The sequence below is a fragment of the Salmo salar genome, chromosome 13, assembly GCF_965601325.2.
Source record: "Salmo salar chromosome 13, fSalSal1, whole genome shotgun sequence".
Lineage (NCBI taxonomy): Eukaryota > Metazoa > Chordata > Actinopteri > Salmoniformes > Salmonidae > Salmo > Salmo salar.
This window is the reverse complement of record NC_138303.1, coordinates 16,489,494-16,513,331: the sequence shown is the minus strand read 5'-3', so window position 1 is coordinate 16,513,331 and position 23,838 is coordinate 16,489,494. Positions and strand designations below refer to the sequence as shown.

The 23,838-nt window shown below is 40.2% G+C and overlaps 1 protein-coding gene across 3 annotated transcripts; it reads left to right on the top strand.

Moving 5' to 3' along the window:
- Positions 1-269: 269 nt before the first annotated feature.
- Positions 270-23,838, top strand: otud5a (OTU deubiquitinase 5a). Of its 3 annotated transcripts, none has more exons than XM_014134560.3 (9): positions 270-1,087; positions 3,773-3,863; positions 17,894-17,958; positions 18,042-18,198; positions 18,678-18,826; positions 21,262-21,450; positions 21,611-21,815; positions 21,959-22,072; positions 23,321-23,838. In XM_014134560.3, exons 1-9 carry the CDS (start codon positions 533-535, stop codon positions 23,440-23,442), a joined length of 1,647 nt encoding a protein of 548 aa, XP_013990035.1. In that variant the 5' UTR covers positions 270-532; the 3' UTR covers positions 23,443-23,838. The 3 variants fall into 3 exon arrangements, with proteins under 3 accessions (XP_013990035.1, XP_013990034.1, NP_001167387.1); XM_014134559.3 differs by having other exon boundaries at positions 3,770-3,863; NM_001173916.1 differs by having other exon boundaries at positions 321-1,087; positions 3,770-3,863; positions 21,265-21,450.

The window sequence follows — 23,838 nt, the reverse complement described above, 5'->3', positions numbered from 1 at the left end:
CAATTTTAAGAAGATAAATTGTAGAAATGGGCAGGGTTTTTGACTTTGGGGCTGTGGTAACTAGTGACGGCCCAGAAAGACCATTGACGAAGGAAAACGTCCAGACCTAACCCCTATCCTGCCCTACCCTCAACTATAAACCTTTCATAACCGTACGTACCTTAACCATTTTTTAAACGTCAACTTCAATGGAGGGGTATGGACGTCCCAAGGATCCCGAGTAGCATAGACCCTGAAAAAAGCTCTTGCAAGGGAAGTGACGTTCCTGTGTCGTCAGATCTGTGTTGATGTTTTGTGGGGAATGGAGAGCTTGGAGGACGGGAAGAGGGAGACGGTTTGTTATTGTTCAACTAGCTAGCTATCCCCAGAAAACAAAGCCAATAACAGATGATATCGATATATTTTGTAACCTAAGTGTTTAAGGTCGAATATTGCACAAAAACGGACGGCCTTAACGGCAAAGTTGGCCTACTAACTACATTCTGGAAAGAAGGAATCGTCACCCCGTTGACCCCCTCCCTAACAGACAACCATGACGATTCTTCCGAAGAAGAAGCCGAACTCGAGTGTCGGTGTTTCGGACCACCCGGACGAGACTGACAGAAGGAGTGGCTCTGACCCACATCAACATCCACACGGAGGTCGTACAGGTGCAAGACCGAGGGCCTCGCCGCCACCATGGTCCTATCAAGCCGCTCCACCTTCGACAAGGGAGGATAGACGGAACGAAGCTAGCTCTCGGCCGCAGCAGGCCTCTCCCCCTCCCGTGGTTTCAGGGTCTCCTGTTGGACCTGGGGATGGTAATGGGACTGGAGGAATACCATGCGTTGCTGGGACACGCGGAGAACTGTCAGGCAGCGTTGGTTGTGGTGGGGGAATTGGAAGTTGTTGCTCGGGGCCTGGTCTGAGTAAAAGGCGACGACAAGCAACCTGCTCTGGGGTGGCCGGTGGTGGAACACCCGGCGTAGCTGGAGGTGGCGGTGGAGGTCCCAGTGCTGATTCGGAGGAAGGTGCGGGTTACAACAGTGAAGATGAATACGAGAACGCATCGAGACTGCAGTCTGAGGACCCAGCGACAGTGGAGCAGGTAATGCTGTGTAAAATGTAGTTCATTAGTTCAGCTCATGGCCTCCAGGGTGATCACTACCTTCGTCCCGCAACTAGCCATTTAAATGAACATTTATATGAACAATTCTTACTGTTTATTTCACACAGGCACTTTTTTTTGCAAAATAAAGCAATACCAGTAGCACATTGGTTTTAAATGGGCGTTCTAGAAATGACCCGTTTGGGAGTAGTGGGTAAAACGTATATGTTTTGAATGTCACTAGTTATTTGCTTTCTCCATCCAGGTATGTTCTGTCAACCAGATCAATTCAGGCATCATCTAAAATGGAATGTGAAAGTATTCAAAGTTTGGAGAAATAATGAGCTAGCTAGCTTTTTTGTATGCCAGTCATTTGTTTTTATTACGTACCAGGTGTCATAATGCAGCACCTTTCGATTAAGCCTTAACAGTAAAGACAGTCTCTGCAAGATGTGCATACTATCAGCGTCACAAACAATGGAGCAAATGCATCCCATTCTATTTTCACATGCAAATAGCAGTTTGTTTGATCTACTGCTAGTCAATAAATGGCATTAGGCTACATGATAGCAATATCTCTTTGGCTAAATATGATATGATGTGGTAGCATTTAAAGCTAGTGTAGGCAAACAAGTAATATTCATCCCTTAAAAAAGAGGGCTAAGCTAAAATTTAAATTGACAGATTCTACAGTTGCTCAAAGATCTCGAATAAGTCTATTCCTGAAATTCATCATAGCTTCTTATTCTAACAGAATTGTCATCATTATGAACATATCTAGGCTGTTTAGTGACAAATGAGGGATGCTATTTAATAAACCAGGAATTTTAAGTTCTTGCATCGCAGAAAGTAGGCCTATTTAATTGTTCAATCAGCAATAGTAAGCCTACTTCTGCTATTCAGTCGTCATGTCCATTAATGGTAGTCCTAGTTCTATTTGATTCTTCAAGAATCAAAATGCCATGAACATACTCATGAACTTAGTACAGCTGTTATACTCCATGATAACCCAAAATATTGGCAAAGTTTGTTTTACACAATTGTTTACAAACAATGTCTTTTTAAACCATGTAGCCTAGGCCTTTGCTTAAAAAGGATGAAATAATTGCAATAAGTTGCACATCGATTTGAATAAAGTGAATAGACTAAGCCAAGGCTGTGCTTAATAGGCTTACTACTCATACGGTTGGCTTTGAAGACATTTGTGGATATTTGTATTTTACCTCTCGGTAAGAAAAGGACAAACTTAATAATACAACTTGTCATTAATGAATTAGCCTACATAAGTTGGAAACAGACATGTTCATGTAATGGTGTGGTAAACAAGGATTTTCTTTCATTCATTTGGATTTAGGCTTGGCAGATATACCATTTCCACTGTATACCTTGGGGATTTTAAATTACCGACCATAGGATTTTCAATACCGTTTTTTGGGGAGGTTGGGGGCATCCCCGCCTCGCGGGGGCAGTGGGGATGCGTGCTACGCCACTGTTTATAACTATAAGTTAAGTATAACTATAAGAAATCTAAGATGTCAAATAAATGATATACAGCTCAGGGCTCCAGCATGTGGTTTGCTAACTTGCTAGCGAAGTGGCTAGATGTTGTGATCAAGTTTCATGGTTACAGCAGAGACATTCAATCCCCTCCTGGATCAAGATCCCTATTACCTCAATTGTGTTGTGTAGTTTTTTTTTAAATAGCTCCCGTTGTGTGCACTTCCGGTAATATCGTATAGCCCGGTATGGTAAAGAAACAGTATGACGTGTGAAAATCTGGATATTGCCAGTGGTGGAAAAAGTACTCAATTGTCATACTTGAGTGAAAGTAAATATACCCAAATAGAAAATGATTCAAGTAAAAGTGAAAGTCACCCAGTAAACTACTACTTGAGTAAAAGTCAAAAAGTATTTGGTTTTAAATATACTTAAGTATCAAAAGTAAATGGAATTGCTAAAATGTACTTAAGTATCAAAAGTAAAAGTATAAATACTTTCAAATTCCTTATATTAAGCAAACCAGAAGGTACAATATTCTATTTTTTTTTTATTGACGGATAGCCAGGGGCACACTCCAACACTCAGACGTAATTTACAAACAAACAAGCATTTGTGTAGTGAGTCCGCCAGATCAGAGGCAGTAGGGATGAGCAGGGATGTTCTCTTGACAAGTGTGTGAATTGGATAATTTTCCTGTCAAAATGTAAAGAGTACTTTTGGGTGTCAGGGAAATATGTATCGAGTAAAAAGTACAATATTTTGTTTAGGAATTTGGTCAAATAAAAGTTGCCAAAAATATAAATAGTAAAGTACAGATACCCCCAAAAAACTACTGAAGTAGTACTTTAAAGTATTTTTACTTAAGTACTTTACACCACTGGATATCGCTCAACCCTAGTTGGACGAAATGATTCAATGATTTGAGCAAGTTTCGGTTGTTACCCCTCTAGAGGGCGTCAACCTCACACTGGCACACAGGTCTGCTTTCATGTCATTGGAGACTTTGTAAACAAATGTGTAGCTAAAACTCTATTTTAGCCTAATCTGCACTCGGAATGTTATTCCATAAATACTTCAACAAGCTCACTTGAGACGTTAATGTAAGGTTGCCTCCTATGGTAGTCGGATAGACCTGCCTGTATAACCCATTGCATTGAATTACAGATTTTCTATTTCTCTCAGCAGGAGCACTGGTTTGAGAAAGCGCTTGGGGAAAAGAAAGGCTTCGTCATTAAAAAAATGAAAGAGGATGGAGCATGTCTCTTCAGAGCTGTCGGTAAGTGGACAGCCTTCTCATTTGCCCTCCAATGGACCCAGGCCTTGTCTTTGAACTCGATCAATCCAACATAAAACCTGCAGCAAAGATGTGCTGATCATTTGTTAAACCTTTATTTGACCAGGGAGTCATACTGAGACCAAGGTCTCTTTTACAGAAGAGCCCTGAATTACAAAAATTACTAAACTGCATCAAATACGAAATGCAAACGGAAACTAAACACGGTCATAAAAAAAACAAAAAAAACAATCAGTAATAAGGTCCTTAATCACAAGTCTATTTTGCCCCAGAGGCACCGAAACGTCAAATCAAATGTATTTATAAAGCCCTTTTTACATTAGCAGATGTCACAAAGTGCTATACAGAAGCCCAGCTTAAAACTCCAAACAGCAAGCAATGCAGATGTAGAAGCAAATTTAAGAGAATTTTGTTCCTCAAATACAGTGCAAAAAACCCCGAAAAGCTGATTTACCTAACTCAGTAGAGACCGAAGGAATTTCCAGAGTTAGCCATCCCTGAGACTGGATGTGGTAATTCATATGTCTTAAGGTTATTAATGATGTAAGGTACAGTGGGAGTTTTTGTAAAAGGGCTTTATAAATAAAGAGATCAATTAATTTACCTACACGATGTCAAAGATTACCAACCTACTTCCTGGTAAAGAATGCAGTGATGTGAAATGCTCCAATGAAATGTGGAAAGAATTTTGAAAGAATGTCAGTAATGGACTCCATGAAGGAGCTTGAATGTTATGTACACGTTTTTGACATTGGTATCATTAGCCTTCATTTTGTCTACCTGACATTGAACTAAATCAAGGTATAATTTGGTAAAGAGCAATGCCAACCAATTTCCGTTTATGACACTAGATGGCGCTACTTTACCATGGTTATTCATAGTGGATTCTATGATGCTGTGACTGTATGAACCCTGTTAAAAAGCACAGGGCCAATTCTAATGCTTCTAGTTGGTGTTTTTAAAAAATGAATTACTTCTGTATATTTTTTTCTTGACCCAAAAAACGTTGTTTAGGCCTACTTTGTTTCCCTGAATGTGTTCTGTCGATTGAGCATAGCCATGACCCGGCCACCTGCAGGTGTCAGAACGGGCTGAGAATGGCTCCTCATATCTGGGTCTCATAGCTTTGTTATTACCCTTAGGCTCGGATGGAAACCACATTCATATTGACCTCCATCTATGAATTCACACCAGTTACATTTCTCTTCACACTCCCAGTACTTAAGGTGTGAAATCAATCCATTCCCAAACAATTGGGATAGTTGAACAAGAATGGGGTTATATAAGAGCAGTCCTGAAATGAGGCTAGCGCTTTCCCTTCAGCCAGGTGCTCAAAAAGACTGGCCTAGTTTCTTTTCACTCTATGGGAAAACATTCCACAAAATGATTTGGGAGTCTGATGGAGGTTTGTTATTTTAGTTTTAAGTCATCAGGTGTTTGCCTTTGTTTTTCTGGTTAATATTTTCTTTGATCTGGAAACAGGCCTAGCTAAAGAGAAGATGTAAACAGTAAAACAACCTGTTTTCTTTTTCATCAACTGTGTGTGCTTTACAACTGTTTACATATCACTCAACTGATGGGTATTCCATCTTTGAATAAGGGTTATTGTAATGTTGCACTCTTCCTCTCCCAGCAATACGCTCTTTTAGTCACCTCACTTGAAACTAGGGTTCTCAGGTGAAGTCAAGAAGGTCTCCCTTCGCTTCAGTGTAAAGTTTTGCCATAAACTAGTTTCATTTCATAGAAATGAATTTCGCCATCAACATGTAACAATAATACACAGACGACATGCTGGTGGGTTTTTCTACATCAGTGGTGTGAATGTGAGTAGTATTTGACGGTAATTCACCCCTGTCCACACCTGATGTGTTGTGGTGGGGATTTCTCAATGCTGTACTTTCTGCTTTGGTTTCATATGTGGCCAGATCACATTTGGAGTTCCTGAGAAAAAGCATTGGACTATCTAACCCACAACACACTTTTTGTAAAGCGGTATATCTCCCCCTGTCCCCTGAGTATAATTTACCTAGATGTTTAAATCCTTAGCATCATTGATTACTGACTTCTGAACTGTGATGTCTTATGGCTTAACTAAACTAAGCTACACTGAAAAAAATATATAAACGCAACATGCAACAATTTCAAAGATTTTCCTGAGTTATAGTTCACATAAGGAAATCAGTCAATTTTAAATAAATTCATTAGGCCCTAATCTATGGATTTCACATGACTGGGAATACAGATATGCATCTGTAGGTCACGGATACCTTTTAAAAAAAAAAAACGTAATGTAGGGGCGTGGATCAGAAAACCATTCCGTATCTGGTGTGACCACCATTTGCCTCATGCAGCACGACACATGTCCTTTCCACAAAGTTGGTTAGGCTGTTGATTGTTGCCTGTGGAATGTTGTCCCACTCCTCTTCAATGGCGGTGCGAAGTTTCTGGATATTGGCGGGAACTGGAACACACTGTCATACACCTCAATCCAGAGCATCCCAAACATGCTGAGTGGGTATACAGGCCATGGAAGAACTGGGACATTTTCAGCTTCTAGGAATTGTGTACAGATCCTTGCACCATGGGGCTGTGCATTATCAGGATGAAACTTGAGGTGATGGCGGGAGATAAATGGCACGTCAATGGACCTCAAGATCTCGTCACGGTATCAAATTGCCACACAATGCAATGGCAATACTGCACATTTTAATAAATGAAATCAAATTAGTGGCATTTTATTGTCCCCAGCACAAGGTGCACCTGTGTAATGATCATACTGTTTAATCAGCTTCTTGATATACCACACCTGTCAGGTGGATGGATTATCTTGGCAAAGGAGAAATGCTCACTAACAGGGATTTAAACAAATTTGTGCACAAAGTTTGTGAGAAATAAGCTTTTTGTGCGTATGGAAAAGATCTTGGATCTTTTATTTCCCCCCCCCCCCACACACACTTTTTTGTTTGTCTTCCGTCCTAGAACACAACCTTTTATACTTATTGGCTAGTTACCCATGTCAATTAAGTTTAGCATTTTTGCAACCCAAGATCATGTGTGTGTAGATATGTTGCATGTCCACATTTTGCTAAATGGTGTGACAGTCTGTATCGGCCAGTGGCATCATGACATTGTCATCGACTAGACCTAGTGCAGGAATAAGGTAAAGGTCTCCGTGGTTACAGAGCCCTCTCCTAGCATTCCTTTTCAATCATTACTGTACTTACTCATTCCCACTCATTTATTCCTCCCGTCTCATTGCTTGACTTTACTCTTCTTTCTCTTGCTCACCTTCACTATTATCAATACCCTCACTCCTCCTTTCATTCATTTTAGATTTTCAGTCACTGTTCCCTTTCCTTGCTCTGTGTTGGCAGAGAATAATGCATACCGGAAATCGACTTGACATTAGAGCTGTATGTAAACTTTGTGTGGACATGTGGGAGTGGGCCACTCTGACCCAGGCAGCTAATCACCTGGTCAACCATCTAGGCTTTCTGTTAATATTTTCCTGACACAGGCGCCAGAATAATAGAACTTCATTGGTATTGTTTTGGTTGATACATTTAATTGATATCAGTGGGATTAAAATAGTTAACGGGTCATTCCACAAAAATAGTGATATTTTAAGTAGAAATTGTGCACCAATGTTGAATTTTAAAAGCCTTTTATATTAAACAAAGTTCTCTTACTTTAGATAACATGGAGAATTGAATCAATCAGATTTGTAATATTAATAAAGACTTTTTAAAGTGTCCCTCCGTGCACCCTCTGTGACTTCTAGGAAGACTTTAACCCACTTAATCCACACAGTTTTCACTATTATTGTAAAGTCCTAGTTATTTTGTTGCTTTGACCGTCATTTCTGAAGATCATTATTTATTTAATGTGTTTAGTGATTCATTTACGTCTGTCCCTCATTATAAAGTCAACCCTGTTCTGTGAACTGAACTCTTGTTTTAATATGGTGAAACAATGCCTTTTTTCAAATGTATTTTTTTTCAAAAGCAACATCTAATAGTCAAATCATAGTGTAAAAGCAGTTTAGCCGGTCATTTATTTGTTTTGTGTTTTCTGGTGGAAAACTGAGTGGTGGAGCAGAACGCGTCAACCCTGTTACCCATAGACGGACAGGTTAGACATGTTAATACATTTTTGGGGGTGAAGCTTGCATTCAATTGCAACTCCCTGTTGCACGCAACACGCTTCCATTCCTCCTGTCACAAGGGGATTCATGACTGATTAAAGATGAGATCATCAACCCTGTTAGTTTTATTTGGCACTTAATAGGCAATTACTGTAGTAATTCTTTTCCCCTTTTAACCTGCTGGAATTAGAACGTGTTTTTTATTAAGTTCAACGGCTCTTTATGACAGAATGTAAAAAAACTAAATAAACATGTAAACACTTCCCAAAATGCACTGAATTGGTGCAATGACCCTAATATTGAGAGGACTTATTGGAGAAATGAATTGTCACTGTCTTTCTCTCATCAGTATCGGGCCTGTTTTGTGATAATTGGTTGGTAGTGGGACACTTGTGCAAAAGGAGCTCTAGTCTAGACCCTTTGTGCTTTTGATCCCTACCCTTTCTTGATTAACAGACTGGAACGCACACTGCCAATGAGCCAGAACTAACAGTCCCTGCCTAGCACTTATCATTCCCAGGACTATCTCTTCTCCACACAGGCCAATTCCACTAACTTTATTATTAAAACACTTTTTTTGTGTGTGTGCCTAAGATACAAACAAAAGTTTGTATGTTTTTTGGTATGTTTTTGTTCGTTGCCAATCGCACAAGAAAATCAAATATCAATCAAATATGTCTGACAGTTCGCATACCATGGAGAATTGCTTTGATCAGAATGTCCTACTAATTCTATTGCCATGGTTTTATACCAATTAACATTCCAGCAGTATTCTCGCCAACCTTGCGGCATTCTCAGGTATGAGTGATACTATCACTAGTCACAATCCTATACAGTCTGTAAGTAGGAATGTGAATTACACATTAACATGCTAGGGCTGAAACAAGTTAAACCTGTGTGTGTGGAGACTGTAGGTCAACTCATTTCTCAGGTGTGTGTGTGTGTGTGTGTGTGTGTGTGTGTGTGTGTGTGTGTGTGAGAGTGAACCGATCGGAGAAAGCCTTAAATGATGCAAAACACATTCCAGCTGCATGTGACTCTGGGTTGTGTTGAACGGGTTGTGTTCAATGTTTCTCTGTCTGTGGTAGTAAACAAAATGATTGAGATTATTTCTGTCTGGCATCCAGAGAAAAGACAGGTGTGAGTTAACATGTACTTTGTTTGTGTTTTACACTGTGAATGTATTTTTGTTTTGCACTGTCTGTCCATGAATCCAAACATGGATACTTGCTGCACAACAACAATGATGTCATCCAGAGAATCAGGCTTGATTGATAGACCCATGGCCTCTTCTCATTTCCCACTTTTTCCCATGACAACATTGATGGGTTCCCCTCCATTAGGACCCTGCAGGGCCTGTATATTGCTGCTATCATTTAGGCCTTAGTTATTGACTTCTGTGCAGTCCTCTCCCCAGTCCTTTGATTTCATTGTGCGCCAAGGTGTGGTTGAAATTCCTTACTGACAATGTTGACATGGTAACGGGGTCTCCAGTAAGGAAGAGAGTCGTGTGCATTGTCATGGTGTTTAATAAGCCCAGAGGGGCTTTAAAATAGTCAAAACTTGTTAAAGAAAGTTCCAAATCCACATAGCCTAAATTAAGTTTATGACTGGTCTCTCTGTTTTACAAAATGTATTAACAACTTGGCCTACAATCTGAGGTAGAAGCCAGTTAATATATTTTCTTTGCGAAGTGAGTGAGTGTCCCAGGAGGCTCAGGATTGTACCTGCGACTCCCCAAGCCACTGAACACACAGCCTGAAGGCTGACAAGAGCATCTGGATATTATGCTCTCACATTTTCATAGTAATAAAATTACTGGCATGAAGGCTACTGGCTGAGCTTTGATAACATTGAAGCTGCTCCACTAAGGATCTCATGTTATTTGTCTATTCAAAAACGTAGAGCAAAGTTTGAAGCTAAACTGGAGTTAAGAATTTTCTGTGGTGCATTCCAAAGACGTCGATCATTGTGTTGACCCTGTGCTTCTTATAGGTCTCAGGACTGCACATTTCATAAGGATCACAAAACACTACCCATGTAACCGGTCAGGACAGCACATTTGGTGGCCTTTGACCTTACACAGTGAGGTCATGAGCGAAGCTAGTAGTACCTGTGAAACTTCAACTGGCAAGATCTTCTTTTTTTTTTAAGCGAGAGAAAAATAAACACTATTGTCACAATTTTGTATGTGAAGGCACACTGTACTGGTGAACTTAGAGATGGTGCCCTTTGGCTTAATTACTGTTACAGTGAGTCTACACATTTTCGTCTGTCTGGTCCGAGAAAGCAGAGTTTTGCAATAATCCCAACCAGCGTAGACGACTGTCTGAAAAATTGAGAAAGATTGGAGATCGCCCCCCACTATAATTTTGAAATGTTACCCAGAGTCAGTCTGATCACAATACACTATTCATGACCTTAAGCCTTCTGTGCCATACTATGATTCAGAAGTGATGGTAATCTTAAGTAATAATTGTTAATTTGGACATTTTGAAGTTCACACATTGCTCACTTTGCCCTTTTGCCCAATTGCACATTGCTCTTATGAGTTGCAATAGTACAGACAACACACACCCCACACACACACACACACACACACAACACGTGGGACGTCCCCCCTCCCACACTCACACACTGGGCTTAGTAATTCAGAGCTAGTAAGTTTGAACTTTTCCATATTGAAATGCTTCTGAACTGTTAGATGAAGGTGAAGACATAGTTAGAGATAAAGGGGTGTAATGACAGCATAAGCCCTTACAATTGAGGCTTTAAGCAATCTTTCATCCAGTTTTAGGCCTAGCAGTCTGATTGAGGAAGTCTAATTTGGGTAGGAATTACACTGAAGCGAGCATTGAGGCCGCAGTGTAATTTTAGCTTAAAAGATCAGACGGTGGCAGGTAGGGCTTATCTGTGATTAGATGTTGAATGCAGTTGACATAGGTAGGGGGCTATTGATCTGTTTATGTTTAAAGAGCAAAGTTCAAGTTGGAGATGTCCGGTCAAGTACAACAGGTCACTGGAACCTGGCAGTATCATTGTCAAATAGGTTACACTGCTCTGCCTTTGACTGTGACAGTGGTGCTCATCTCCTCCAGGATCATTCAGTGGGTCAGTATTCAGTAGCAAATAATCAACAATGGTAGCCATGATTCACCTGCATCTGACTGGCAGGGCGTCCTTAAAAAAACTAGAAGAACGTTTTAGGTTATGTCCACTCAACTGTGGTGTCTGAAATGGTATGAATACAGGGCCGTTGATGGCATTCAATATCTGCTCTCATCTTCTTGAGTTGAGTCTGCCCTCAGCCCTTTTTACATTGTTTCCTGGCCAGAGTAGAGTGAGTGAAGCAGTCTCTAAGGATCTTTTAGTAGCATGTCTTATTACAGCCTACTCTAATACTGTTTTGAGTTGACAAAACACTACAGACTGGGTTTTTTTCTATCTTTCCACAACTCGCTGCATGAAGACACAATGGAGCAATGTCAGGCCTCGCCGATATGATTCCAGTGAAGAGCAGATTTCTTTATTCACATGCTTGTTCTCCACTGACGGGTGACTTAAGAGTAATTTATGCATCATTTAGATAAACTTTATCAACCGTTGACAGACCAGCAGGGTAGGAACCTAACTAATCTGCCTGTCTCTAGATCTGCATAGAGCCCTGCCCCTTTCTTAGAAATGCACTCATTGGTTACTTACCAGCATTGCATTATCGCTTGGTTGTAGCTAGTATGCATGTGGTTTCTGGTTCTCTGTGTGGTTTTGGTCTCTTCTTGTGAAATGTAGCCTATCTATTCAGCTCTTTTCTCAGTAATCTTGCAGATAGAATTTCTTCCTCTTCCGTTTTTCTTGTCAGTCTCCTCCTCATTGACCAGTTGCCTGGTCATGTTTTCTGACAGGCATCAAACCCCAGTTCATCATATTCACCAACCCTACCCATAGAACACTGTTAGGTTGCTTTGGGGTGATATTCTTGGTACAGTATCTCAGATTGTTCTGGCAATTCTCACATAGAAACTTAATTGGGAGAAAGGATGTTTGACTTTTTTTTTTTTAAACATTTGTATTACTATTTTCTTCTGTTTTATCATGATAAAAGTCGCCATTTTAGGCCCCTTTTCAGACATATTCATGCCTCCTGTAAGACCCTGTGATCTGTACATGATACATCCCGGTGTCATAGTTCTTATACTGTTCTCTAACATATGGAGTATGTCTACATTCTGAAATACACATTTACACATGAATCTATTCAACATGAATAATATATCTCAGACTACCCTTTTTTAGATTGTTCATTTTAAGAGGTTTTGTTTAGAACAATATACTCTACAAGTACATCACATTTCCGGAGTGATTCTGAAGTTCTAATCCGTTTTAATCCGTTTTATGATCACCGTGAATGGTAAATGGTAGACATGTACCGAGTACTCGGACAAAACAAGTATTGCAACTGATATGAATTTTCCAAATATGATTATGACACAAGTCAATTTTTTTAAATGTTTTTTTTATTGTCCATGATCGGAAGAGGAACAAAAAAACTATTTCAGCTGCCAACACACATCTCTCTTTCATTCAAACAGTGTGAAGCACTGTGTGTGCTAAATGACTGTTGGCTATTTCTTCTGTCTGTAAAGAGACGGGCGGGGTATCGGTTGAGCCTGTTGCAACGATTGGATTATAACATGCCGCTCTTCCTCTGCTCTCATTCCCAAGACAGACACGCGAGGATCTCTTTCACTCACTTACTCATCTTCAAACATAATTTATGAATCCGTAGCTAGTCATTGTTGTTCAATCTACAACTGAGGAGTACTTCTTTCTGTAATAAAGCCCTTTTGTGGGGGAAAACTCATTCTGATTTGCTCCTCTATCAAGTGAAACAATACATGGGTCAAGTGAATTCAACTTCCTTCATCTAAATCTGTGTCTGGAAAAAATGCAGGCAGTAGTAGCCAGCCATGCATTAAGCTATTTATTAGCCAATTTCGTTGATAATTGAATTGGACTAAGTAAGTAAATGATGTGCATTTTCATCTGTCAGGGTAATTTACCTTTGCAACTCAATATTAGGAAGGTCTTCTTAATGTTTGCTATACACGGTGTGCATTCTATGGTCAAAATGGGGCATATCATTATAAGTACCAGAGAACTCACTCTGAAGTTTGAAGACTATGTTCTTCCACAAAAAAAAAAACAAGTTAAGTCAAAAAGGGTCGTTTTATGATATTCATACTAATAGTTGTAATGTTGAATAAATTAATGTGAAAATGTGTATTTCAGAATGTATGTTAGAGCACACTATAAGGCAGGGGTCACCAACCGGTCAATCTTCAAGGCATTCCTAGTTGATCACCAAACATTTCTGTTGAAAAGCCAACGATAAAGGCTGTGATAAAAGCCTTGTGCTCTTTTTTACATTTTATTTGTGTTGCACTGTTGGCGGTAGGTGCACTTGATTCAGAAGCCCTGCGCACCGGGTAAGCAAAGTGTTCCTATTTTGAACCATTTAATTTGTCTGAAAAGACTCCACTTACCCAGTGGACTGGGAGATTTGTGGCTAAATGAAGTGCTCCTACTGCACTGGCCAATTGGATAGCTCATATCACCGTCCCAACAGAGCTTCCACAACCCCGGCCACAGCAAAGTTTGATACTAACTAACTAAGATTTAATAACTTTTAAAACCATGACCACGGAGAGACTCTCAAAGAATACAGCAAAGAGCTGCTGTATTTTATGAGTGAGTTCATGTTAAAAATGTGTTCAGCACTGTCAACACTGTTCTTTTCTCACTACTTCCACTCACGTTGCAATGAATCAGTAGCCAAGAGTATCGATAGTCCTGCGTTGTTGTTGTTATTATTATTATTATTATTATTATTATTATTAGCAGCTTGTCCTGTCTATATTAATAGAGAGGATTATTTCACTTTATTTGGTCATAGAAACTACATGAATTTGTGCATGAGTCAGATTCGGTGCGACTAGAGTTCACCATCAGGTGGAAGACGCTGTCCCCTCTCTCTGGTCAGTCTCACCATAGGAAGGAGAGAGCAGGGACCGTGAGAGGCGGACCCTATGCTGCTCTCGCCCGCCCTCCGCTGAGACTAATGTCGTGTTCAAGACAACTGGGAACTCGGAGGAGGGGGCGAGATCCGACTGGGGAAAAATGGTTTTGAACGGTCATCCAACTCGGAATTCAATGTCGGAAACTCTGGCCTCTTTCTAGACCTCCAACCTGAAGATCACTGACGTCATGATTTGACCTTGTTTTTTTCAGTTGTCTTGAAAGCACCATGACCATTAGATGCAGGTACCATCAGTCCATTAAAATAAAACATATAATTATTTAAATTTATGCTCAGCTGTGCCTCGCAAGTGCTACACCAACTGATCTATTTTGTAATCAAAGCTTGAGTTTTGAAATATGGTCTGAGAAGAACAATATTGTCAGGCCAGGCATATAGCCAATATGCTGTGATAATGTATTAGGCCTACTGCACAAACCTCATTCACATAGAACTGTTTTATTAGGTTAATAGTAATAAATTAAAAAATGTAAGTAATATTTTAAAAAAAAGTCTGAGTGGTAGATCTCTGCTTGCTTTTTGACTGCGAAAGTGATCTGTACTCAGAAAAGGTTGGTGTCCACTGCTATAAGGAATATAATGACACGAAGATGTCTGTATTGTGTACAGTTCACAGATCAGAGCGTCTTACATGTACGGGTCTAAAAACGGCTTAAAACAGCCACTTTCATCATGGATTTTCAAAAAAATTGTTTGTGATACAAATGTAAAAAGCATTTCAAACATCCTTCCTCCTAATGAAGTTTATGTGAGAATTACCAGAACAATCTGAGATACCAAAAATGTTTTCTGCTCCTGCTGGCGTGGAATCACCCTTTGTACTCTTCATTGATGATTTTAGTTATTTTAGAAAATGACTGAAGACTACATGACAAATCAACCACATAATCAAATGAGGTCCTAGCATCTGTTTTGTTCAGAACTGAAACGTGCAGTGGAAAGATCTCATGAGAATGGGATTTTTGGCAGATGAGTCAGATTTACACCAATGGGTTTGGGGGTAATCCCCATCTCAAACAGCCCTCCTACACCTGTCCATGTCATACTTCACTGGAGTCCACTTGGTTCATAGACCATTACGTCTCAACCTCATCGGGGAATTGGGTACTGAAAGCAGTCAAACATGTGACTCGTCTCCTCTCACCTAATTCTCCACCACTTCTTTAAACCAGTAGGTCACAGGCTGCTGAATGATAAACATCCATATATCTGTATTTGAACCTTGAACTGTCGTCCTTTGTGTCAATCTTTATGTATTGTAGGCCTATTTGTTTAAATCTGACTCTGTCCAGAGTGACAGTGAGGAACATGTTGAAGGTCAGGAACACCATGAGCAGCTCATTCAGGCGTGTTGCTGAGGCATAATGACAAACTGGACCTGCCAGAAAATGTGCCCTCCATCCAACACTAGCCACTTGGAGTGTTGCCAGTGCCACATCTTGCCATGAGAACATTCAGTCACAAGGGAACTAGAATATTTTGTGCTAGTCATACACAAGCTTCAAAACACTATGTTTTTTTTGTAGTGAAATTCAAGACTACGTTGTCAATATTGACATGTTGGAACTGACATGTTGGAACTGACATGTTGGAACTGACATTTTTCAAAGACTTTAGTCACCATCCTTCAGGTTAAAACATTGAGGCTGTTTACTCTTTTTAGTTTGCATTATAGATATCTTTATTTAGTTAAAAAATATGTTTGGTGGTGGGAAGTAAGATAGGTTTTACTGTTATTCTATTTCCATGAACATTTTTGCTAAATGTATTTCTGTTCCTGCCCTGGTTAAGCAGGTTGATGCTGAGAAAGAGGAAATTGACTAAGAGTTTCTCAGAATCTTTGCGGCTTACAGTACCATGTGACTTGCCGGAATGAAGACTGAAACTGGTGCTCATTTGCATATTTTGCACTGGTTGAGGAAAGGGGGGTCTGTGGAGAGAAAACCTTTTAGTTTTGTTTACATATGTGGATCATACAAGTGACTCAACTCATATCTCTATATAGATCACGTCTAGCTGGGGATGCAACCAAAGAGAAAGCCCGCCAAAATACCCCTTTATAGTCAATCTACCATCTTATGCATTCAAATGTGCAATACTGATGATAAAGCATTTGCACCTGCTTTAATAAAATAGTCCTATAGATCCATATTGATTACAGTACCAGTCAAAAGTTTGGACACACCTACTTATTCAAGGGTTTTTCTTTATTTTTACTATTTTCTTCATTGTAGAATAATAGTGAAGACATCAAAACTATGAAATAACACATTTGGAATCATGTAGTAATCAAAAAAAGTGTTAAATCAAAATATATTTTATATTTGAGATTCTTCAAAGTAGCCACCCTTTGCCTTGATGACAAGTTTGCACACTCTTATCCAGCGTCATGAGGTCGTCACCTGGAATGCATTTCAATGAACAGGTGTGCCTTGTTAAAAGTTAATTTGTAGAATTTCTTTCCTTAATGCATTTGAGCCAATCAGTTTTGTTGTGACAAGGTAGGGGTGGTATACAGAAGATATCCCTATTTGGTAAAAGACCAAGTCCATATTATGGAAATAACAGCTCAAATAAGCAAAGAGAAACAACAGTCCATCATCACCTTAAGCCGGGAAGGTCAGTTAATTAGGAAAATCTTATGAACTTTGAAAGTTTCTTCAAGTGCAGATGCAAAAACCAAGCGCTATGATGAAACTGGCTCTCATGAGGACCACCACAGGACAGGAAGACCCAGAGTTACCACTGCTGCAGAGGATAAGTTCATTACAGTTACCAGCCTCAGAAATTGCAGCCCAAATAAATGCTTCACAGAGTTCAAGTAACAGACACATCTCAACATCAACTGTTCAGAGGAGACTCTGTGAATCAGGCCTTCATGGTTGAATTTCTGCAAAGAAAACACTGCTGAAGGACACTAATAAGAAGAAGAGACTTGCTTGGGCCAAGAAACACAAGTAATGGTTATTAGACAGGTGGAAATCTGTCCTTTGGTCTGATGAGTTCAAATTTCAGATTTTTTATTCCAACCACTTTGTCTTTGTGAGATGCAGAGTAGGTGAACAGATGATCTCTACATGTGTAGTTCCCACCATGAAGCATGGAGGAGGAGGTGTGGGGATTTAGAATTCTCTAGGCACACTTAACCAGCATGGCTACCACAGCAATACGACATCCCATCTGGTTTGCGCTTTGTGGGACTATCATTTGTTTTTCAACTGGACAATGACCCAAAACCATGACCTGGAAGGAGAGTGATGGAGTGCTGCATCAGATGACCTGGCCTCCACAATCACCCAACCTCAACCCAATTGAGATGGTTTGGGATGAGTTGGACCACAGAGTGAAGGAAAAGCAGCCAACAAGTGCTCCGCATATGTGGGAACTCCTTCAAGACTGTTGGAAAATCATTCCAGGAGAAACTGGTTGTGAGAATGCCAAGAGTGCAAAGTTGTCATCATTGAAGAATCTCAAATATATTTAGATTGGTTTAACACTTTTTTTGGTTGCTACATGATTCCAAATGTGTTATTTCATAGTTTTGATGTCTTCACTATTATTCCACAATGTAGAAAATAGTAAAAATAAAGAAAAACCTTTGAATGAGTAGGTGTGTCCAAACTTTTGACTGGTACTGTAAATTACATACAACTGCATGAATCATACTTTGTCAGTCATATGCTACTTCATACTGTATTAGTTTGAACTAGCCTTCGTCAGAAAGATGTATGTTGCATTTTGTTGTAACACCTAATTCCCTCTTGTTTGCAGCTGATCAAGTATATGGAGACCAAGATATGCATGAAGTTGTCCGTAAACACTGCATGGACTACTTGGTAAGTTTTCTTATTTTTTTGGTTACCAGGCAGATTTCACCTGTTGGGATTTTTCATAATGGAAATGTGTTCTCTAATTTCAGACGAAAAATGCAGACTACTTTTCGAACTACGTGACAGAAGACTTCACCACGTACATCAACAGGAAGAGGAAAAACAACTGCCACGGGAACCATATCGAGATGCAGGCTATGGCAGAGATGTACAATCGACCAGTGGAAGTTTACCAGGAGGGCACAGGTGTGTTTTTCAGCAGTGGGCCATGCCAGGTGCATTATTATCAGAGCTAATGGTCCTCTGGTAGGTCCTCTGTAACTCAGTCAGTAGAGCAATGGCGCTTGAGACACCAGGGTAGTGGGTTCGAATCCCAGGATCACCCATACCTAAAGATTTATGTAAGCATGACTAAATTGCTTTGGATAAAAGTGACTGCTAAATAGCAAATATTATTATTACTGTACACAGTTTAATTTTTGAATTTTATGGCCTTTGACGTATAGGCCTACTTGAGAGAGATTACTAATAGGTACTCCTGTGAGTAATTGGACTGTTTTTCAAACAGAACTGCCATTTTATTATTGATTAAAATCTAGACAATTTGGACATTAGTGTTTTAAATGGAATATCTTCTGAATAAGTGTGGCCATAGTAGTGCATTGATAGTAGTACTTTGATCACGTAGTTCTGTTAAACTCTTTTTTTTTTTTCCCCTCTTCCAGAACCAATCAACACGTTCCATGGCATTCATCAAAACAATGACGAACCAATCAGAGTCAGCTACCATCGTAACATTCACTACAACTCTGTGGTGAACCCCAACAAAGCGACAATTGGAGTAGGCCTTGGGCTTCCTGCTTTAAAACCAGGGGTGGGTACCTACATCTTGTCTTTAGGATTTAACACTGAAATGGGCAATATATCCTTGTCGTTGTTACATTACTAGAAAATAAAAACAGTATTTAGATGTATAAAACATGTCATTTGAGGACAAGTGGTAGTGTTATGTAGGCTCATCTATAAGAGACCTTGGTCCTCAGCATGGCTCCCTGTCAGAAGAAAGGCTAAATGTGCGTTCTGGAGAATTTCATTAGGTTCCCTTGATTCTAATTGATTCACCTTGATTCTCCTTGATTCACCTTGATTTACAATGCTATGGATGTTGGCCCAGTTTACGATGGTGTGACTGTCTTCTTCCTGTGTGTGACTCAGTTGACCCCTCTGTCACGCTAAATGATTGTTTGAAAGCACTCTTGCCTAATCGTTGCTTTTCAGTGCATTGACATGTTCCAGCTGGCAGCCTGCATTGCCTCTGAGTCACAGACGCATCTCACATTGCAGTGTCATTTCACTGACGAGCAGTTTAAGTTGAGTTCATGATTATTTGATTTATTGACATTAACCAATTAGCAGCTGGCTAGCATTGCTGTTAGTGTTGTTATCGGTTCCATTGCCTTTTCCTGTCTTAAACAGGTGGTTGTTATCAAATTTGACTTAATTGATTAGCCGCATAAAGTTATAAAGGCTTTTTGGATGCTGCGTTGGTTGTGTAATAGTGCAATTGAAATCTTTCATAACTGAATCATTCGGAGATCTTGTGACTTTCCCCTGACGAAATGGATGACGTCCATGGGTCCATCCAGACACAGTCAGGCAGCCAGGCAGACTCAGTCAGAGTGGAAAAGTGGGAGAGAGGTGACAGTCTTTGGGTCATCATAGCTTAAGATCCCTGCGAGACGAGAGCGTGTGGCCTGGAGTGTCCCACTTTCAGAACACATACACATCAAAGGAATGGAGGCTGAGCTCAGAGAGGGGCAACATTCCACATGTCCCCGTCTCTCTGGAGGAGCCTATTAGCAGTAGACTGTGCTGTTTGTGTTGAGATGCCTAATGATAACACTACCATGATCAACAAGCAGCGCATCATGGTGAATGACCCCACAGTAATTAGAAAACACTAGCCTGGGCTCCTTGACCAGGAAAACCACTGTAGCACTCAACAGATTAGCTGTTTGTTGATGTATATCGTATTTATTGAAGATTCCTGTTTTGTATTGTTATTGGTTGAATGTTGGCAGATGTTTGAGCCAGTTAGAAGTGGCAATGTTTTGATTCCACACATAAATGTGGTTGGAGAGTCTTATCTACTTTATTTTCTTTCATTTTCTAATTTGTAAGGGAAATAACATATTGTCTTAATAGTGTGATTTGTTGTCAGTAAACAGCTTCATAACATTGCGGTTGTCATGAAGTGCTAGCTAGATAACGGTGGCACTGTTGAGGTATCTTGGGTACTCAAAGTGCTTTAGAAGCACATCAGATGTTATCGGTAGGCCTAAGGAGTTGTTGCTAGTTGGGAACTAGCTGTGGTCTTTGTGCATTGGTCTCATTCATCATATTGAGCAGGGCAGAGGACCATGACGTTATGGGGAACAGACTGTGCAGTCGGACTGTTCAGGCGCTAAGGACATGTTGTCTACCATGGGTGGAGCTCCCACATAGAGGGCCACACACCTAGCCATCTCCATTTAGCCTTAGATTAGGAAACGGGCATGCTTTCCCAGAAAGGCTGGAGGCAGTTTTTCCATTTGCTAAATTCTGAGTGTCCTGATTGTCTCTTACTAATGCACGCATGGACAAAGATATCAAAGACCTGGAGTCATTTCTAGACGGATAGCGAAACATTCTCTTGATAGCCAGCAGACTAAACTTGTCAAATCTCCTTGATAAGGTGTGAAGGATCTGAAGAGTTTGTCTTGGTCGTTACACATTGTTACTTGGTCGTTACACATTGTTACTTGTTCGTTACACATTGTTACTTGTTCGTTACACATTGTTACTTGTTCGTTACACATTGTTACTTGTTCGTTACACATTGTTACTTGTTCGTTACACATTGTTACTTGTTCGTTACACATTGTTACTTGGTCGTTACACATTGTCCCCTAGGCCTGGGAATTGCTGGGGACCTCACGATAAGATATTATCACGATACTTAGGTGCCAATGCGATATGTAATGCTATTCTCATGGTTCTATATGTGCATATTGCTCACCATATGTCTGCTGCAGAGGGACAAGAGAGATTGAGAAAAGAGAGTGAGTCACTCTCACAAGAGAGTGAGCCATGAGAAAATGAGTTTGGATCCCTATTTTAAAAATTGAGTTTTGGTGCAGGCCCAGCCAACTAGTACAAAAATGATATTGTCGATACGATATATCATCAAAAATAATATCCCGATATGTAACTGTATGGATTTTTTTCAGTTTTATGTCCAGTTAGTGACCTCTGTCCTCTCCCTCCCAGCAGTATGTAGACCAGTCACTTATGAAGAACGCTATAAAGACCTCTGAGGAGTCGTGGATTGAGCAGCAGATGCTGGAGGACAAGAAGAGAGCCACGGACTGGGAGGCCACCAACGAGGCCATTGAGGAGCAGGTGGCCAGGGAGTCCTACCTGCAGTGGCTCCAGGACCAAGAGAAGCAGGCGCGCCAGGTGAGAGAAAACGTGGAAGATTGAAGAGCAGTTCAGTGACATCCTTCTTAGAAAGACAATAGTACCACATTTGGTTCATATGAATCTAGTGTCCAGTATTGAAGTGTTGCAGCAGCTGGCATGTGTTTTTAATGAGGTCCATGTCTCCCTCTCCCCCCAGCCCCGTAAGGCTAGTGCCACCTGCAGCTCGGCCACCGCAGCATCTTCTAGTGGTCTGGAGGAGTGGAGTGCCCGCTCGCCCCGGCAGCGCAGCTCCGCTCCCTCACCGGAGAACACTGACCCCTCTCACTCAGACACAAGCAACAAGCCTCCCTCCCCTGCTGGGGCAGCCCTCATGTCCAAGCCCCCTTCACCTTGTGCCCCAGGTTAGTCACTGTGACAAACCATCAGAAGTGTCATGAATCAACTCAGAGGGCTGTGTATCTAATGAACATTGGAATAGTAGGGTTTCATCTTTGTAAAGAATCCTGATTTGATGATGGGAATGTCTCTCTGCCCCCTACTCTAGGTCCCAGCAACCAGGCTTGTGTTGGGCCTGATAGACCCACCTCCTCTCTGAAGTCTCTGTACCCGGCCCTGGAGTACCGTGCTATCATGAAAGAAATGTCACCCACCGCCTTTGGTAAGATAACCACTTGCTCTTTCTTTACTTAAAGACTTACTCAAATGAATGCATTCAATTCAGTTCAAACAACTGTATCTGTCCCCTTAGGGCAATTACTGCTGTTGTATGTTATTTATATGTTATTCATAGAATGGGTAGTATGTTCAGTTTGAGATGTAATATTTCGCTTGGGATAGTTTTTATCACTAGCTGCAATCCTTAACATAAGGCATATCAATCACAGTGTTCTAGACAGTGTTATTACACATCCTCTGTTGTGAAAGCACGGTGCTGTAGCTGCTGCTGGACTGAAGACACTTGAATAACAACATATTTTTTTTACATTTTAGTCATTTAGCAGACGCTCTTATCCAGAGCGACTTACAGTAGTGAATGCATACATTTCATACAATTTCATACATTTTTTTTTTTTTTTTTCTGTGCTGGCCCCCCGTGGGAATTGAACCCACAACCCTGGCGTTGCAAACACCATGCTCTACCAACTGAGCTACAGGGAATCCCACATATGTATACTACAGATTAGTGGAACATTTTTGTTTTGTTTTACATAACTTTCAAATGTTAATGATTGGATAGGTTACAGTGTATCATCACAATGTTTATTTTTTATTAGATTTATTAGGATCCCCATTAGCCAACGCCAATGGCGAAAGCAAATCATACTGGGTTCCGACACATAACGAAAAATACATTACAGACAAAATAATTTAATGTACATAATGTACATTTTAAAAAACTGTGTGTGCACCTATCAGTTATACATACATGTATCTTTAAAGTATTTGGGTCACCATAGGACACGTATTTATTTTATGATCATTTCTCATGATGGTGTATTCTATCGCTTAGCTACTCTGTATCTGAAAGGAAAACAAACAGGAAATCAGAAGAAGAATTGTAAGAACGTAGAATATTAGAAACAGGAAACAAGGGTGTGGTGCGGGAGCAAAGCTGAAAACAGATGCACTTCACCTGAAATGACCTCCCTCTCATATTGGCTGGGTCGTGATTGGGTGCATATACTGCCACATTTGTATTTGTGTACAAGCTTTTTCAACCCAAACAAAATCTATGCTAACCACTGTCGCTAATGTGCAGAATATAAACAGCAACTAACAATATTTTATAAACTAGTAATTCCAATACCCCTCTTGATTTAAAATAACTATCAGATTTTCTTTCTTCTCAAAGTCCTCTTACATTAGAATGCTAGAATGTGTATTTTTCCCTTTCTCTATGGTGTAGGCTTAACAGACTGGGAGGATGATGAGATTCTGGCCTCAGTCTTGGCCGTTTCACAACAAGAGTACCTCGACAGCATGAAGAAGAACTCAATGCATAGAGAACCCTCTCCAGACAGCAGTTGATAAAGGGGATCAAGCACACACAACGTCCCCTGGAAGGAAGGTGGCAGAACGGGGAAAAATCCAAACGTCATCATGTAACCATCCAGTCTTCTCTCCTCCTTCTCCCTATCATCCATCTCTGCCTCTCCACACCTACCAATAAAGATCCAGCATAATCAGACTCCACCCCCTTCCTTTCTAATACCATAGACACCATCATTGGACTTATTTAGTTGCATGTTTAATTGAACACAACCAATATCATCATAGAAAACAAGAAGAAAAAATATATAAAAATGGTCATACTTATCCTCTTAATGATTGGTTAATATAAGTTTGTTTTTATTTTCTTTTCTTGTTTGGGATGAAAATACGTTTTTTTTTTCTTGGAATAAAAGAGGAAATCTTTCTGAAAAA

Excerpts from the sequence above, each read along its gene's own strand:
- otud5a (XM_014134559.3), top strand. The coding sequence starts at position 533 with ATGACGATTCTTCCGAAGAAGAAGCCGAACTCGAGTGTCGGTGTTTCG. Across the intron at positions 18,827-21,261 it reads TTCCTGCTTTAAAACCAGGG|CAGTATGTAGACCAGTCACT; the intron begins GTGGGTACCTAC and ends TCTCCCTCCCAG. Across the intron at positions 21,816-21,958 it reads CCCTTCACCTTGTGCCCCAG|GTCCCAGCAACCAGGCTTGT; the intron begins GTTAGTCACTGT and ends CCCCTACTCTAG.